At 44.3% G+C, this 17,238-nt stretch overlaps 1 protein-coding gene across 1 annotated transcript in view; it reads left to right on the plus strand.

Annotated features, from left to right (window-relative positions):
- Positions 1 to 17,238, plus strand: part of LOC133531319 (uncharacterized) — a 30,336-nt gene that overhangs the window by 8,138 nt on the left and 4,960 nt on the right. Inside the window, exons 6-17 of the mRNA XM_061869454.1 lie at positions 53 to 4,457; positions 5,336 to 5,927; positions 6,238 to 6,256; positions 6,947 to 7,067; positions 8,306 to 8,364; positions 8,646 to 8,986; positions 9,511 to 9,702; positions 9,994 to 10,033; positions 10,448 to 10,550; positions 11,065 to 11,195; positions 12,188 to 12,274; positions 15,833 to 16,035. Of these exons, the coding sequence (XP_061725438.1) occupies positions 53 to 4,457; positions 5,336 to 5,927; positions 6,238 to 6,256; positions 6,947 to 7,067; positions 8,306 to 8,364; positions 8,646 to 8,986; positions 9,511 to 9,702; positions 9,994 to 10,033; positions 10,448 to 10,550; positions 11,065 to 11,195; positions 12,188 to 12,274; positions 15,833 to 16,035 (6,293 nt within the window). The remainder of the gene's footprint in view (positions 1 to 52; positions 4,458 to 5,335; positions 5,928 to 6,237; positions 6,257 to 6,946; positions 7,068 to 8,305; positions 8,365 to 8,645; positions 8,987 to 9,510; positions 9,703 to 9,993; positions 10,034 to 10,447; positions 10,551 to 11,064; positions 11,196 to 12,187; positions 12,275 to 15,832; positions 16,036 to 17,238) is intronic.

Consider the following 17,238-nt stretch of genomic DNA (forward strand, 5'->3'; position numbering starts at 1 on the left):
ACGAAAATGGAACCCAAATTACCGCATTTTTTTATTCATTATTTTTTTACAGGCCCTACCAGCGGATATCATTGAAAATGAACCCCAGCTCAAAACCATATTGTACGAAGACGATGCACATATATCCATGACGGAAGCTGTGCCAGCCCGCGTACTCGCGGGGCTTGAAAACCTTGGCCTAGAAAATAAAAGAAGAACTATTGTCAATGAAAACGCCGATGTTTCCACGACTGGCGTGGTATCGGGAAGACATGAAGTAAAGGGTAATGAAGATCGGAGAAAAACTATTGTTTATGGTAATGATGATGGGAATGTTTCCATAACGGGGGTATTGCCAGCGAATATTATTGATGAAGCTAAATTAGCCCCCCAACCAAATACGGATCGAAGAAAAACTATTGTTTATGGGAATGATAACGGCAATCTGTCTGTAACCGGCGTCTTGCCAACTAATATAATTGATGAAGCGAAATTAACACAACTTGATACAGATCGCAGAAGAACTGTGGTTTTTGGAAACGATGATGGAAATTTATCAATGACTGGTGTAGCACCAGTGAATATACTTGATGGAGCAAAAGTTACTCAAGGACCTAATACAGATCGAAGAAAAACCATAGTTTATCATGATGATGATGGAAATGTCTCTATGACTGGGGTTCTACCAGCCAATATAATAGATGAATCAAAAGTACAACAGCCAATTGATCGCAGAAAGACCATAGTTTACGATAATGATGATGGGAATGTGTCTGTAACTGAGGTTCTACCGGCCAATATTATTGATGAAGCAAAAGTAAGTCAACAAAGTACGGATCGCAGAAAAACGGTAGTTTTTGAAAACGATGATGGAAATTTATCTATGACTGGTGTAGCACCAATGAATATACTTGACGGTGCAAAAGATCCTAATACAGACCGCAGAACAACCATTGTTTATGGAAATGATGGAGGTAATATTTCAATAACTGGGGTAGTACCAGCCAATATATTTGATGGATCAAAAGTAACTCAAGATCCTGGAACAGATCGTCGAAAAACCATTGTTTATAATAATGATGAAGGAAACATTTCTGTTACTGGGGTAGTGCCAGGTAACATATTTGATGTAGCAAAGGAAATCCAAGAACCTAATGCAGATCGCAGAAAAACCATACTTCATGATAATGATGAGGGCAATATTTCAGTAACTAGTGTCCCAGTCAATATACTTGATGAAGCAAAACATTTGCCTACAGATCCTAGTAAAACTGTAGAATATGATAAAAATTATGGTAACGCGGCTGAGCCCGGTGTCTTACTCCCTATCCTTGATGATGGCACAAATATGCAACCTGTAATTGCAGAACGCAGAAAAACAGTAGTTTATGACGAAGACAATGGAAATTTATCCATGACTGCTGTAGCACCAGTTAATATACTTGATGGAGCAAACAAACAAAATACAGAATATAAAAATGTAGTATATGCAACTGATGATGGAAATTTGTCTCTAACTGTGGCAGCATCAGAGTTATTTGAGGATGCCAATGAACAACTCGATGAACAAGTCAATGCGCCAAATAGAGAATGCAGAAAAACTGTTGTTTATGGTGATAATGATAACAATGTACCTGCTAATATTATTGAAGAAGAAGCTAAATTGATCCAATCTCTAAATGAAGAACACAGAAAAACTACTGTCTATAGAAATGAAGATGTAAACGTATCTATGGCTGGAGTGACCCAAGCAAATATAATAGATGAAGAAAATGATAAACAACAGCCTAAAACGAATCGTGAAAGCATTGTTTATGGAAATATACCTGTAACAGGAGTTCTGCTTGATAAAGAAGATGTCGCATCCGCATTAGAAGTTGAAATGACTCTACCTTCGAATGCGGATCGCAGAAAAACCGTTGTTTATGAAGAAAATGATGGAAATATGTCTATTACAGGAGTTATTCCCAATATTATTGATGAAGCAAAATCTACGCATCCAATTGAACGCAGGAAAACTGTCGTTTACGAAGACAATGATGTTTCAATGACGGATATCGTTCCTGCAAATATAATGCCTGAAGACAACATCGTAGTACCAGAGACACAAACAAGTTTTATATGTGAGAATACTGAAACTCAAAAGAACGAACTCCAAGTTTTTGATGAAAAGGTTGAACAGGTTGAAATGATAGAGATAGTTACAATACCAAAAGTAATAGAATCTGATGAAGTGGGAGACGTTTCTATGACGCAAGCTGACGGACCACAGTCGCCAAAGAATCTTTGTTCAACCACATTAAATAAGTCATTGACCAATCAGGATATAACATCACTCAACGAATCTTTGGTCGGCCAGATAATTTCCGCCATGGATAACACAACTCACCAAACATTTGATCAGCCTCCGGCCGATCTCCACTCAGCTACTATTAACAAGTCTTTGGCTGGCCAGACTTCTACTGTGTTAGAAAAGTCGTTTCCTAGTCAAGAGCAATCTTTGGCTGGTCAGGTCCTTTCCACCACATTCAATAAGGCTGATGTAACCACAACATTAGAAAAATCCCTGGTCGATCCACATTCAGCCACATTTAACAAATCTTTGGCCAACCAAGAACCAGACATAAACAAATCATTACCTGGCCAAGAATATGTAGCCACATTAAATAGATCTTTAGCCGGGCAGAAATGTCCCACAATCACTAAATCTTTAACTGGTCACTCAACATCAATGAATAAAACTTTAACGAGCAATATTTTAGTCTACGGTGCCACGACAGGACGTGAAGCTAAGGGCAGTGAGGCTTCATACTTAGTAGAAGGCTTGAATTTAGAACACAACCAATCTCAAGAATCCTCAATCAACCCGTCACTTGTCCTATCTAAAAGTTCCACTGAGCGGTTGGCCAGGTCTCGGGTAGAAGCAGTAATGACACCACCAAAAGAATCTGTTCTCGATGTATTACTTGATATGTCACAGGCTTCAGGAGAAGATATATGGAAACCTCCGAGTAACACTGTAACGGAACCGGTCAGCAATATAACTGTAACTGTTACTGATAGCATTCCTACCTCTGAAAGCTACATCTTAGTCAAGGATGATGAACCCGATGAACCAGCGTTAGAAGTCACCGAACCTTTGGCTATAGAATACAAAAAGCAAAAGCATGGTATAGTGTGTAAGCTTCAACGGAAACTCAGTGAGCTAAAAGACACACTTCTTATCAAACAGAAATCTCCTAAAAAAGAAAAAAATAAGAATGAAAATCAGGATCTGACGCAAAATACTTCCAATTTGGATACTCCTAAAACAACTGATAGTTTTGAAAAGAGTAAACTGCCGAAACCTTCTTTAATGTCTCCAAGTTCTCCAAATAAGGATGTTCAAGAAAAGAACAAATCAGTGAAGATAGATTTGACTTCTGAAATGTCTGTAGATGAGGAAGTATCTCAGGTAGAAAATCAGATACAGGTGGATCTGACTTCCATCGAAGACAAGGAGGAAGCGGACACAACTAAATGCCAAGCCAACGATACTAAAGCCATTTTGGATGCTTTGTCAGACTTTACTGACACTAGACGCTCCGGAGACTTCGAACCGGCTCCAAACCCAGATAAAACTAGACGCAGCTCCGCTCCAGATAGAAAATCCATGGTCATATCAAGGGAAGACCTGCTTCGAGAGATCTCCATGGCCCAAGCGCTCATGAAAACTGAAATGGCGCAGACGGAGATAGAGCTAGATGCGACCGAAGGCAGTTCAGATGATCAGGAGCACAGTCCACCGCGTCTAGGCGGGGAGGTCGTCAAAACTCTTCGTTTCGAAGACGACGAGTCCATACTAGATTCAAAAATCCTTCAAAAACCACTATCACCCGATTCACCCCCTTTCCGTACTTCCTCAGTCATACCGACATACGAAATCAGCGATCCGGTGAAAGAGCTCATGAAGGATCTTATAAAACCATTGGCGGACGTGGAGCAACCTTCCCTGACCGAACCTTGTCAAAGCTCCCAAGCGGACCACTTAGATTCCAGCCAGATCGACTTAATTCCCGCTAAACCTATTTTAGTATCTCCTCGCTCCTGCTTAAGAAAGAACGAACAGGAAGTCGCTCACTCAGAAATGCATGTAGAATCACCACGAAGGGAACCGGAACCCGTAATAGTGTTCGATCCAAGTAATCCGCTGAACAATGTTGTCATTCCCCCGCTGGACCGGGCGGTGGCCCACAAGTACAACCCGGTGCAGTCCGGGCACAGCCTCAGCCCGAGCCTCCCGAGCATGGAGAGCCGGTGCTGCCAGACGGACGAGCCGGAGCCGAGGAGCGTGGAGGTGGGGCTGGTGCTGGCGCGGCCCACGGTGGACCGCGGCGTGGCTTCCGGCGTGAAGCTGGGCGGCGGCGTCGTGGACCGCGCCGTCTCGACCAGCGCTACTGTCAAGGATTGTGAAGTCAACACAACTATAGTTATGAAAGGTAATTGTATTATTTGTTTTACTCATTTAGATGTGGGAACATGCGTGGTGCGGCCTGCGACCGGGTGGGCTATCTAAAGCAGACTCTATTGGTTCAGCAAATCGCACGGGCATTTTGTATTTATGGTATTAGAGTCGGACCACGCTAAGTGTTCATGCCAAGCGCTACGTCAAGTAAGGAAGTCATTTATAGGAATGTGTGAACATTGCAAAGTTTGTGCAAACTTAGCTTGGTCTGAGTCTAGGTTTGAATATTCTCGAAAAATCCTAATCTTTTTTCAGGACGTTTTGAAATTTTCGATTTTTTCTGTAATTTTCAGTTTTTTTGGGAAACAAATTAAACTTTTATACTAATTATTATTATTAATTATTTAATGTCACTGCCATTAAGCAGGTACAGCTGCCTAACCTGTAGTTTAAATATGAATAGAAAAATTCACAAGTTCTTTTCAAAGTTCGTTTTTTTCCGATTTTTTTCGTTTTTATCGCAAAAATATAGACACTAATGGCATTGTTTTTATCAGAATAAAACTTTAAAAAAGAAAGCTTTTAAAAAAAACCGGCCAAGTGCGAGTGCACGCACGCATTCGCGCACGAACGGTTCCGTACCATTATTTAAAAAACGGCAAAAAAAATCCTTAAATATTTATTTTATTCTGTTTTTTAGTATTTGTTGTTATAGCGGCAACAGAAATACATCATCTGTGAAAATTTCAACTGTCAATCACGGTTCATGAGATACAGCCAGTTTTTTCAACCCTACTCTAGTAGCTCTTAAATTTTTAAATTATTAAATTAGAAGTGCGCTCTTTTACTGTAAAATCGTTGTCTACTATTTTATTTATTTATGTACAATAACGTCAATATTGTATAATGAAGGCAACCGCGAGCTGCTAGCGGAGAGCTCGTCGCTCACGCTCGTGGACGACGTGCTGCCGCGCTCGCCCGTGCGAGTCATCTTCAAGCTGGACGAGCCCGACGAGCCGGATTCGTCCGTCGTGCTCGACTCGGACCTGTCGTCCGTGCACGACTCGTCCGACAACGGCCGCAAGAGGGGCCATGTCGCCGCCAAAGGACCGGAGGTAACATACTCGCTGTCGTATATACACGACTCGTCCGTCGTGCTCGACTCGGACCTGTCGTCCGTGCACGACTCGTCCGACAACGGCCGCAAGAGGGGCCATGTCGCCGCCAAAGGACCGGAGGTAACATACTCGCTGTCGTATATACACGTATATACACGACTCGTCCGTCGTGCTCGACTCGGACCTGTCGTCCGTGCACGACTCGTCCGACAACGGCCGCAAGAGGGGCCATGTCGCCGCCAAAGGACCGGAGGTAACATACTCGCTGTCGTATATACACGTATATACACGACTCGTCCGTCGTGCTCGACTCGGACCTGTCGTCCGTGCACGACTCGTCCGACAACGGCCGCAAGAGGGGCCATGTCGCCGCCAAAGGACCGGAGGTAACATACTCGCTGTCGTCTGTACGACTCATCTCATATTTTTTATTTCTTTTTGCCTCGGAAATGCGTGGTGTAACTCTTTCAAGGTCCTCGTTGAGCTCCTTGTGTAATAATTGTGAGTTTTTAGTACTTAACTTACACTATAGAAATATTGCATCGGGTCGAAATATCTTCAAGTCGAAGATCGCTCGACATTCGCTCCATGACGGGGAGCTTCAACGGCACAAGTTTTTCCCGTGATTGGTTGGTTCGCGTCGGTCTGCCAGCGCATCCTGTTGAAGCTCCTCATTGATATATCTTCTTCTTTAAGTGCCTTCTCCATCCGGAAGGTTGGCGACCTTATGTCTACATGCCATTCTATCTGAAGTCATGCGAATTAGTTTCTCTGTACTGCCCACGTCCAACCAGTCTCTTGTGTTCCTTGTCCATGATATTCTCCTTCTCCCACGTCCTCGTTTCCCTTCAATCTTCCCTTCAATAATTAGTTTTAATAAGTCATATTTTGAGTTTGTATAATGAAGGCAAAAAATTAAAAAAGATCAAATATCGGGGTCTCGGCCCCGAATACGATTTCATACCTTTTGGCGTCGAGACCCTTAGCCCGTGGGGTCGGAATGCATCTACACTATTTAAGGAATTAGCCAAAAAAATAGCAGACGCTACCGGTGATCGTAGAGCTGGCAGCTTCCTCGCACAGAGAATAAGTATTGCGATACAACGAGGAAATGCTGCCAGCATCTACGGCACCATGCCGCAGTATAGTTTTTAATTATTTATTTTAAGATTAGTTTTATTTATTTTTAGATTTAGATTTTAAGTTTTATATATTATGTATTATGTTGTTGTGTTTGTACCCATTCTCTTTTTGTTTATTTTTCTTCATAAGTTTGGTTGTTTATAATATGAATGTAAAATTGTAATACCAATGTTATTTAATGTTATTTGTTGTTGTAGTTGATGATTTCACTAAGTTATAATATGTTTGGTTTGAATATATCACTAACTTGTAATTTGTGTAGGTGACGCCGAAGCCCGCCATGAAGGTGCAGAAGGTGTCCAACAGCACCAAGGTGTCCAGGAGACCGAGAAGCCAGTCTCCCAGAGGGAACGAAATCAAGGATAATAGTCCGTCTAGCAGAGGTTTGTTATTTATCATATTATTTAGGGATTTATTATACAAGGTGTAACAAAAATAGCGGGGATCCGTGAAGCAAACTACTACTCTGGTGAGATTTGGAACTATTATTTATAGCTGACAGCTGGACAGTTTTGCAACAGTTCTACCATAAGTGATGGACGAAAGTTGATTGTGATCTGTTTTTCCTAGTATGTAATCCTATTATATAATCTGAATTGTACAGTGCTTTGGTCTCGACTGTAATGCTGTATATTATTACGTTTAAAAAAAAAAAGAGATGCCACTCCTCTTAATTCCACACTCCATACGCAAAATGTATGGAGCTGTATAGCGCCATCTCGTTTACCTGACAAATTCGAAGCACGAAATTGTCTTAGATTGTACGCATTTTAATCAATGTGCAGTTGCTCTGAACCGTGCGATTTTGCTAATATGAATATCACGGAATGACTTGATTGATGACAATGTCAAAACACATTGTTTACATTTATTTAACTACCTAAAGAAACAGACTAGAGTACTACCAAAGAGAATTTGAAATAGAGATGGATTGGAAAGAAAACTTTGTTGCCACAGTAAATTTACTGCCATCTTTCGACACATGATTAAAACCTTTAGGACGCCATTTAGTTAGTTAGATTTAGTAGAGTTTTATCCTTATTATTTCACTGATATGTGTTCAATTTGTTAAATATCAAAAAGTGGCGCCATCTACTAGGTCATAGGCCAAAGGTATGGTATATTGTTTGATCGATGGCGCCACAACCTTTGGGTTATGCCCGGTAAGATGGCGCCACTTTTTGATATTTAACAAATTAAACACATGTCAGTGAAATAATAAAGACCGTGCGCGTTGGAGGGTCTGCCATCTTGTGGCCTGAATCGGAACCATAAACATGTACATTTACACGTCACGTATTTTCTTGTGCATAGTAGGTTCTGCCAACTTGTGGGCTACATCGGAACAATAAACATCACATTTACACTTCGCGTCAAAAATCTGACAGCTCCTGTGCTGCCTCCTACAGTTCATGCACGCTCCCTATAAGGATAAAAGTCAAATGGCGTTCTAAAAGTTTTAATCACGTGACGAAAGATGGCAGTAAATTTACTGTGGCTACAAAATTTTCTTTAACAATCCACCTCTATTTCAAATTCTCTTTGGTTAGTACCGCAACAGTGAAATTGATTTGATGATAAGTGTGTTAATAAAGTATATAATGGTTGTAATGCGCGGCAGGGTCCTCGGTGACGGTGGCGCAGCTGTACGCGTGCGCGCGCGGCGCGGCGTCCGCCTCGGCCACCGACTCGCGCTGCAGCAGAGGCAAGTTTTTTTTTTAATACTACGTCGGTGGCAAACAAGCATACGGCCCGCCTGATGGTAAGCAGTCTCCGTAGCCTATGTACGCCTGCGACTCCAGAGGAGTTGCATGCGCGTTGCCGACCCAACCCCCCCCCCTCGTTGAGCTCTGGCAACCTTACTCACCGGCAGGAACACGACACTATTAGTAGGGTCTAGTGTTATTTGGCTGCTGTTTTCTGTAAGGTGGAGGTACTTCCACATTTAATTATTTACATTCATGAAAGGCATCATCATTATGACGAAAGCTTGTCTCACTCCCCGCTTTGTTCATGTCGTTAGTTTATCTTTTAATTTAAGATATGTGTTAAATATCCAAACGGTGTCGCCATCTACTCGAGAATATGCTGAAGGTATATCGCCATCTATTCGAGCTTACATTTTTGATTGTTTTAAGGCACTTTTTTTTCTTAGACTTGATTTATGTTATACGGAGTTATATATGTCAGTGTCCGACTGGCGCCCGGAGCTGCTGCACGAGGCGAGCTCCAAGAACCTGGTCGCCGAGCAGGAGTCCGGCGTCAACGTGGTGGCCAAGATCGACGTGCTGCCCTTCATGGGGTAAGTCCGTCCTAAAATCATATATAAAGGTCAATCTTTCGTTTCTTTTTTTTGTAAGGAAATTATACCACACTTAGTATAGTTTTATATTTTAATTGAATTTATTTATTGAGAAGTTCTACAGCGTTTATAAGCATAGCCAATAACAGGACTCCAATATTTATATTTTATTTATTTGTAAAAAATGGGTATACATAAAAGATCTTATTCTATAGACAGTTTCTCCATTTTCAGCCTATAACAGACATACGAATTAAATAACCTTACAACTATATTTACAGAACTTATATCGATATTTACATTGCTTCGCTTTCTCAATGACATGATTTATTTATTTATTTTCTTTATTTAGAAACAAACAGTCTCTTATATTGATAAATGACATGATATGATGATATGATATGATATGAAAATTCCGAAACAAGTTTTCTGTGCAAATAAGCTCTTTTGAAAAGACTTCTCAAATGATTATTAAACTTTTCGGAGGTTTATGACGCCAACAATCTTTTTATTTCATATTGCAGCACGTCGGAGTGCGAGTGGGAATCCCGCGCGGCCGACACTTGGACGTTCCGACTGCTGCGCGCGCAACTACGACTGCTGATACGACTAGAACATAGAGCGACTAACACGACCAGGGTGCTAGTGCGGGCCGACACGCCCGTCAGACTAGTGACGGTACAACATGTCGCCGTCGACCAAGGTAGGACACACCTGTACTAGCTACTACGACTAGAACATCGAGCGACTAACACGACCAGGGTGCTAGTGCGGGCCGACACGCCCGTCAGACTAGTGACGGTACAACATGTCGCCGTCGACCAAGGTAGGACACACCTGTACTAGCTACTACGACTAGAACATCGAGCGACTAACACGACCAGGGTGCTAGTGCGGGCCGACACGCCCGTCAGACTAGTGACGGTACAACATGTCGCCGTCGACCAAGGTAGGACACACCTGTACTAGCTTCTGCGACTAGAACATCGAGCGACTAACACGACCAGGGTGCTAGTGCGGGCCGACACGCCCGTCAGACTAGTGACGGTACAACATGTCGCCGTCGACCAAGGTAGGACACACCTGTACTAGCTTCTACGACTAGAACATCGAGCGACTAACACGACCAGGGTGCTAGTGCGGGCCGAAACGCCCGTCAGACTAGTGACGGTACAACATGTCGCCGTCGACCAAGGTAGGACACACCTGTACTAGCTACTACGACTAGAACATCGAGCGACTAACACGACCAGGGTGCTAGTGCGGGCCGACACGCCCGTCAGACTAGTGACGGTACAACATGTCGCCGTCGACCAAGGTAGGACACACCTGTACTAGCTACTACGACTAGAACATCGAGCGACTAACACGACCAGGGTGCTAGTGCGGGCCGAAACGCCCGTCAGACTAGTGACGGTACAACATGTCGCCGTCGACCAAGGTAGGACACACCTGTACTAGCTACTACGACTAGAACATCGAGCGACTAACACGACCAGGGTGCTAGTGCGGGCCGACACGCCCGTCAGACTAGTGACGGTACAACATGTCGCCGTCGACCAAGGTAGGACATACCTGTACTAGCTACGACGACTAGAACATGAGCGACTAACACGACTAGGGTGCTAGTGCGGGCCGACACGCCCGTCAGACTAGTGTTTAAATACTCGCCTGTGATTGGCTTAGACCGGGCTGTGGAAAGTTTGTAAAATATGAAATTAATTATTTAAAAATCATAACATATGTGACGAACTGAAAGCCGACGTGAAAATGACAATTTAGATGTCCATATTTTTGTAACGATTGAAGTGTATATGTCTTATTAAATATCTTAAAACGGGTCACTTGCGTAATTTAAGTCGAAAACGCTCGTCATGGTGAAACATGACGAGCGTGAGTCGTCGTAAGATGGGTCACTCACGTGAGGCACGTAAACATTTAAACATATTTAATATGTCTGTGTCTCACGGAAGTTTTGTATATGTCTTCTTCGGCACCCTGCCCGCTCAGGTATATCTGCTGCTGACTGTACTGATTGGTAGTTATTTGAAGGTTGTTAAGCTGATGTTTGTTTTCAGATCGCACGGAGCCAGTGGCGGCACTGTGCCTCTGCCTCGCGGCGGAGGCGATGCGCCGCCTGTGCGGGCGCGGCGTGGCGCGCGCCGGCGCGGTGCCGGCGCTGCTGCGGCGCTGCGCCGCCGTCGCGCGGGTGAGCACTGCCATGAAGAACAATAAACCGGCCGAGAGCATGTCGGGCCACGCTCAGTGTAGGATTCCGTAGTTACTCTTCCGTCACAATAAGCTAAACTGGAGCTTAAAGTATAGGAAATTGTTAACCAAGGGATGAAACCGTACCTTTCACCCGAGTTAAACTAATAGGCAAATTTGCATAATCAGTACCTAATTAAAGTAAGTCTTTTTACTATGAAGGGAAAACTTTTTGCGATAACTCAAAAACAGCTAAACTGATCATGTCCGCTATAGTTTTCATTTAATGTCTTTCTTAAGCTCTACTTTCACGATTTTTGTCATATTTTTTGGACCTATGGTTCAAAAGTTAGAGGGGGGGGGACACATTTTTTTTTCGTTCGGAGCGATTATCTCCGAATATATTCACTTTATCAAAAAATGTTTGTTGAAGACCCCTATTAGTTTTCAAAGACCTTTCCAACGATACCCCACACTGTAGGGTCGAAGCAAAAAAAAAAAAATCACCCCCACTTTACGTGTAGGGGAGGTACCCTCAAAAAAATTAAACTTTTAAATTTTATACTTTGTCGGCTTTATTGTTTTATTTATCCATGCCGTATTTCAGCTTTCTAGCACTAACGACCACGGAGCAAAGCCTCGGGCAGACAGACAGACGGACATGGCGAAACTATAAGGGTTCCTAGTTGACTACGGAACCCTAAAAAAGAGTAGTAACTATATACATCAGTTTTCTTACCAGAACGCAAGTTATTTCGTAGCCGACATCTGGCGTCAAGTAGCGGTACTGTTAAATCCACTACTTGCCATTCGATGTCGACTACGAAATAACTCGTGTTTTGGTAGAAAATCTGATGTATGGAGCTCTTACTGTTTCTTTACTTATATTTTTCTATGGCACTACTCCACACGAACATCACGAAAATAATTGAAATAAATCAAATAAATAATATGGAATAATAATGTTGTGTGTGTGTGTGTGTGTGTGTGTAGGTGGCGCTGCACTGGGGGCGCTGCATGCGGCAGGCGAGCGCCGCACTCGCCTTCTCGCTCTCCGAGGACGGCTGTCTCTCTCTCAAGGTAATCCAAACGTCAAGCTCTTATAGGGGGTATTACTGCAATGTTTTGCCGCTAGAGCGCAGCACTGGCACATATTGTAAACCATAGAGTAACTTAACTTATACTTATATATATGCCTTAAACTGTTTCTTGAGAAGTTTTCACTATAACATTGATGCATCAAAACGGTTTGTTTACAAAGGGCCTACCACGAAACACAAATCGGAATTTCGTTATCTGCCTCTTCATCGCTCGAATATGTAAGTGATAGAGAGGCAGGTAACTTAAGGTATTAAGATTTTTGCGTTCCGCGGTAGGCCCTCAAATCGTGTTGTAGAGTTTTGCGTAATATTCCCTATTAAATAAATAGCTTTTAACAAAAAATCGACTTGACAAAATGGTAAAAAAAACAGTTTATTAACACGCTTTTATTAGGTCGAGCTGTATGTAACTATGTAATGGAATCTAAGGTAACAAATTTAACCATCTTCCAAGGGTCGTAGCGTCATGAAAATTGGCAGCTGTATGTAGTTCTGATGACAATACAATAATATGGTACTGTCGAACTGATCTGATGATGGAGCCGGAAGATATGAACTTCTTCTTCTTCTCGTGTCGATGGTTACGTATTTATCGTCATATATATACGGTTTTATATTAAGCGGGACCAGAAGGTAGCGACGCTTAACGCCCTGTCTGTTGCGTCCCGTAGATCTTGTTCGGAACATGTGTGCGGGTTTGCTGGGCAGGACAGCATGTGTATCATCGTTTGGGGAGCCGTGCCACATGTGCATTGAGTATCTGAGCCGGAACTGGAACTTCATGATGGAACATCGTATCGTAGCTGTGTTTGGATTTGTTAGATAAGTCTTGTAATGAACTTTGACACGATTTTTACGTGCATTTATAAAACCGTGTTTTTCTAGTGTTTTTTAAACTAGTAATTCAGCAGCAGTTGCACTTCATCGAGTATTGATTTTTGAAGAAATGGGTCAAAAACGTTCGGGAAGTGGCGTCTTTTCTCTGATTAAAGCAACAAATATTACTTTGTTGATTTGCGAAAAAATAACGGATAATCAATCAGTGCTAACCGTTATATTTACTTGCGTTTTGGTTGGTGGCTTATTTTTGCGGTGGGATGGTCGGAACATTAATTGCATGTAAAAGTACGTCCTCTTAATTCCAAGTACCATGACTATGGGCACTAAAACACAGATATCTTGTATTTTGGATTGTGACCCTCAATTATAGATCAGAGGTTCTGCAATTGAACGGGTAGTAGAGGCTAGGAACCTAGGTGTAGTGGTTGATAGCCAGTTGAGGTTTGAAAAGCACGTAGGTGAACTGGTGAATTCGTGTTTTTTTTCGCTTATAGGTCCTGTAATTGGGTTTTAAATGAGAAAGTCCGCATGATTTTATGTGAATCGCTGGTTTTCTCCAAGTTAAATTACGATGATATCGTCATATGGTCCACGTTTGCTGCAATAGACTCGTCACACGGTGGGCTGGATGGCTCGAAGAGGACATTCGCACTTTTTTCAGAAAATCATTTTTTGATAAATGCTATCCGATACAGAATTATATAAGGAACAATAAATGTGGTATACGTTTTTTCGAAATAAGGCATATTGACAGCAGAAAAAAATAAAGTCTGTTTTTTTTTGTATGGGACCCAAAAATAGGTATCTTGTTTCTCAGAAACTATTAGAGGTCCCGTCTTCTACCTTTCAAGAGTTTCTGAGAAATAAGATACCTATTTTTGGGTGTGCGTCACTTAATCCAGAGAGAACAAAATGCATGTTACAGATTTTGTTACTCAATACCCCGAGATGCCATATCACGCCGTATTTAAACGAATTATCCATTCTGAACATGACTTCTCGAAGACATTTACACCTGGCATGTCTTCTCTTTGACGTTATAAACAATAAATCGCCGGAATATCTCTTTTCTAAGATGAATATTTTATCCTTTCACACCCGTCACGGCACTAGAACTACTCGGCGTTGTCTCCTAGAAATGTACACTCATAGAACGGTTGCTTTTACCGGTTGTTTCTGATATCTCGCAACCAAATGCTGGAATGATATCCCTCCACCTGTAAGACGGCTGTAAAGTAAAGTAAGCAAACTTTCAAACATAACTTTAAAAAGTTATTATTTGCAAAACAGAAATCGGGGATACCATACGGCTTTTTGGTTGTGGATTTCAGAACATAACAGGTAGGTACTTCGGAGGATTTTTAGGAGATATTACACCGTACTCACACACTTTAGATATATTTTTTAAAGTTTTTTTGTTATTTTTTTGTTTCTGGTACTATTTCGCTTATTTATATTATTTAGAAGAAATTATAACTTCAAATCTGCAGCATATTTAGTATTATCCTTTAGTACTTCATCAACACTTTTATGTCACACTCACCACGTGATCTGCATTCCGGTAGAATATCAGTGATTTGTTCCAAAGAGTGTCCCAATTTAATCTGTTAATGTGCCATTATTGTTTTATAATTGTTAATACTTATAATTATTAGTTAGTTTAAGTTTCGTGACGCATTGGTTCAACTGTAATGTCATGTAAACATTTTTATCAATAAAAAAAAAATAAAAAAAAGTGTACAGCTGAGTCGGCACCCGTTTGTTGTTGCCGCGTAACTACTGCAGGTTGTTCCACTATTCCTGTTACGACCGTAATATTTAAAATAATTTGTATTTGGTTTTAATTGATTGCGTATTTTGTTAATAGGGTTGTTTCCAATTTTTTGATATCCTTGTATTACGTTCTATTTTAACTAAAAGTTGCCCTAAAATTCAACTTGTATACTAAAAACGGCTTTAAATATGTTAAATTAACAAAATATATTTTGACAGATGCTTTCGCGCCCAAAACGCTCTTTGAAAATTGTGTGACGTCACAGTTTACGGTTTGACACAACTACATACACACGTAGAAGATATGAACTGTCAACTGACATTTGTCATTTCTTGTTTATCGCCTAACTGTCAACAATGTCAATCCGAGAGTTGTGACGTCATCAGGATCTTCAATGGCGTTTCGAGTTTGGTCACGTGACTTCTGCCAAAAGCTATTTTAAATTCAATATTTACAAAAATATGGTCATTACAGGTCCCCTAAAAGTAGTTTAACATGTTCTTATAATCCAAAAGAATTTATTGGGATACAATTCTGCCCTAAGATTTGTAGATGGAAACAACCCTATTGTGTATTCCTCTGTTTGTCAAAGTATTTCTAAATTGTGTATATTTGCAGCAATCAAATAAACGCTTTATCTATCTATCATAAAAAAAAAAATCTATGTTTATATGCTGTATTGGCATACATCGTATTGACTATTTTATTTATGTATTTTTCATGTCATTATACAAGGTGTAACAAAAATAGTAAGGATCCGTTTAAGGGAATATTCGGTCTCGTGTTTTGATTAGGAAAAAGTAAAAGCAAAAAAAAATGCACTAGATACTTTTCTGGAATGCCCCACTTGCAGAAAAAAAAGAGCAATGTAATTTTTATGAGTTTAAAATTGTATAAAATGGAACGTGCATCAACCACCTCCAGGTGGCGAACATCCCGCTGCGCTCCATCTGGGAGATCACGCTCCGCATCTCGCTGCTGGACGACGGGCGCGGGGCGCCGCACCCGCGCGCCGCCGGCGTGGCCGTGGCGCCCGTCGTGGCCGCCTGGGCGCCCGGCGCGGCCGAGCTGCGCGCCCTGCTGCACGCCGTGCCCGAGGACTGGGGGCACGTGCCGCGCACTGTGTGGTGAGTGCCCGTCCCCAGCCGACCGTCGTCTCCGCCTGGGCGCCCGGCGCGGCCGAGCTGCGCGCCCTGCTGCACGCCGTGCCCGAGGACTGGGGGCACGTGCCGCGCACTGTGTGGTGAGTGCCCGTCCCCAGCCGACCGTCGTCTCCGCCTGGGCGCCCGGCGCGGCCGAGCTGCGCGCCCTGCTGCACGCCGTGCCCGAGGACTGGGGGCACGTGCCGCGCACTGTGTGGTGAGTGCCCGTCCCCAGCCGACCGTCGTCTCCGCCTGGGCGCCCGGCGCGGCCGAGCTGCGCGCCCTGCTGCACGCCGTGCCCGAGGACTGGGGGCACGTGCCGCGCACTGTGTGGTGAGTGCCCGTCCCCAGCCGACCGTCGTCTCCGCCTGGGCGCCCGGCGCGGCCGAGCTGCGCGCCCTGCTGCACGCCGTGCCCGAGGACTGGGGGCACGTGCCGCGCACTGTGTGGTGAGTGCCCGTCCCCAGCCGACCGTCGTCTCCGCCTGGGCGCCCGGCGCGGCCGAGCTGCGCGCCCTGCTGCACGCCGTGCCCGAGGACTGGGGGCACGTGCCGCGCACTGTGTGGTGAGTGCCCGTCCCCAGCCGACCGTCGTCTCCGCCTGGGCGCCCGGCGCGGCCGAGCTGCGCGCCCTGCTGCACGCCGTGCCCGAGGACTGGGGGCACGTGCCGCGCACTGTGTGGTGAGTGCCCGTCCCCAGCCGACCGTCGTCTCCGCCTGGGCGCCCGGCGCGGCCGAGCTGCGCGCCCTGCTGCACGCCGTGCCCGAGGACTGGGGGCACGTGCCGCGCACTGTGTGGTGAGTGCCCGTCCCCAGCCGACCGTCGTCTCCGCCTGGGCGCCCGGCGCGGCCGAGCTGCGCGCCCTGCTGCACGCCGTGCCCGAGGACTGGGGGCACGTGCCGCGCACTGTGTGGTGAGTGCCCGTCCCCAGCCGACCGTCGTCTCCGCCTGGGCGCCCGGCGCGGCCGAGCTGCGCGCCCTGCTGCACGCCGTGCCCGAGGACTGGGGGCACGTGCCGCGCACTGTGTGGTGAGTGCCCGTCCCCAGCCGACCGTCGTCTCCGCCTGGGCGCCCGGCGCGGCCGAGCTGCGCGCCCTGCTGCACGCCGTGCCCGAGGACTGGGGGCACGTGCCGCGCACTGTGTGGTGAGTGCCCGTCCCCAGCCGACCGTCGTCTCCGCCTGGGCGC

This window comes from Cydia pomonella, chromosome 25, assembly GCF_033807575.1.
Source record: "Cydia pomonella isolate Wapato2018A chromosome 25, ilCydPomo1, whole genome shotgun sequence".
Classification (NCBI taxonomy): domain Eukaryota; kingdom Metazoa; phylum Arthropoda; class Insecta; order Lepidoptera; family Tortricidae; genus Cydia; species Cydia pomonella.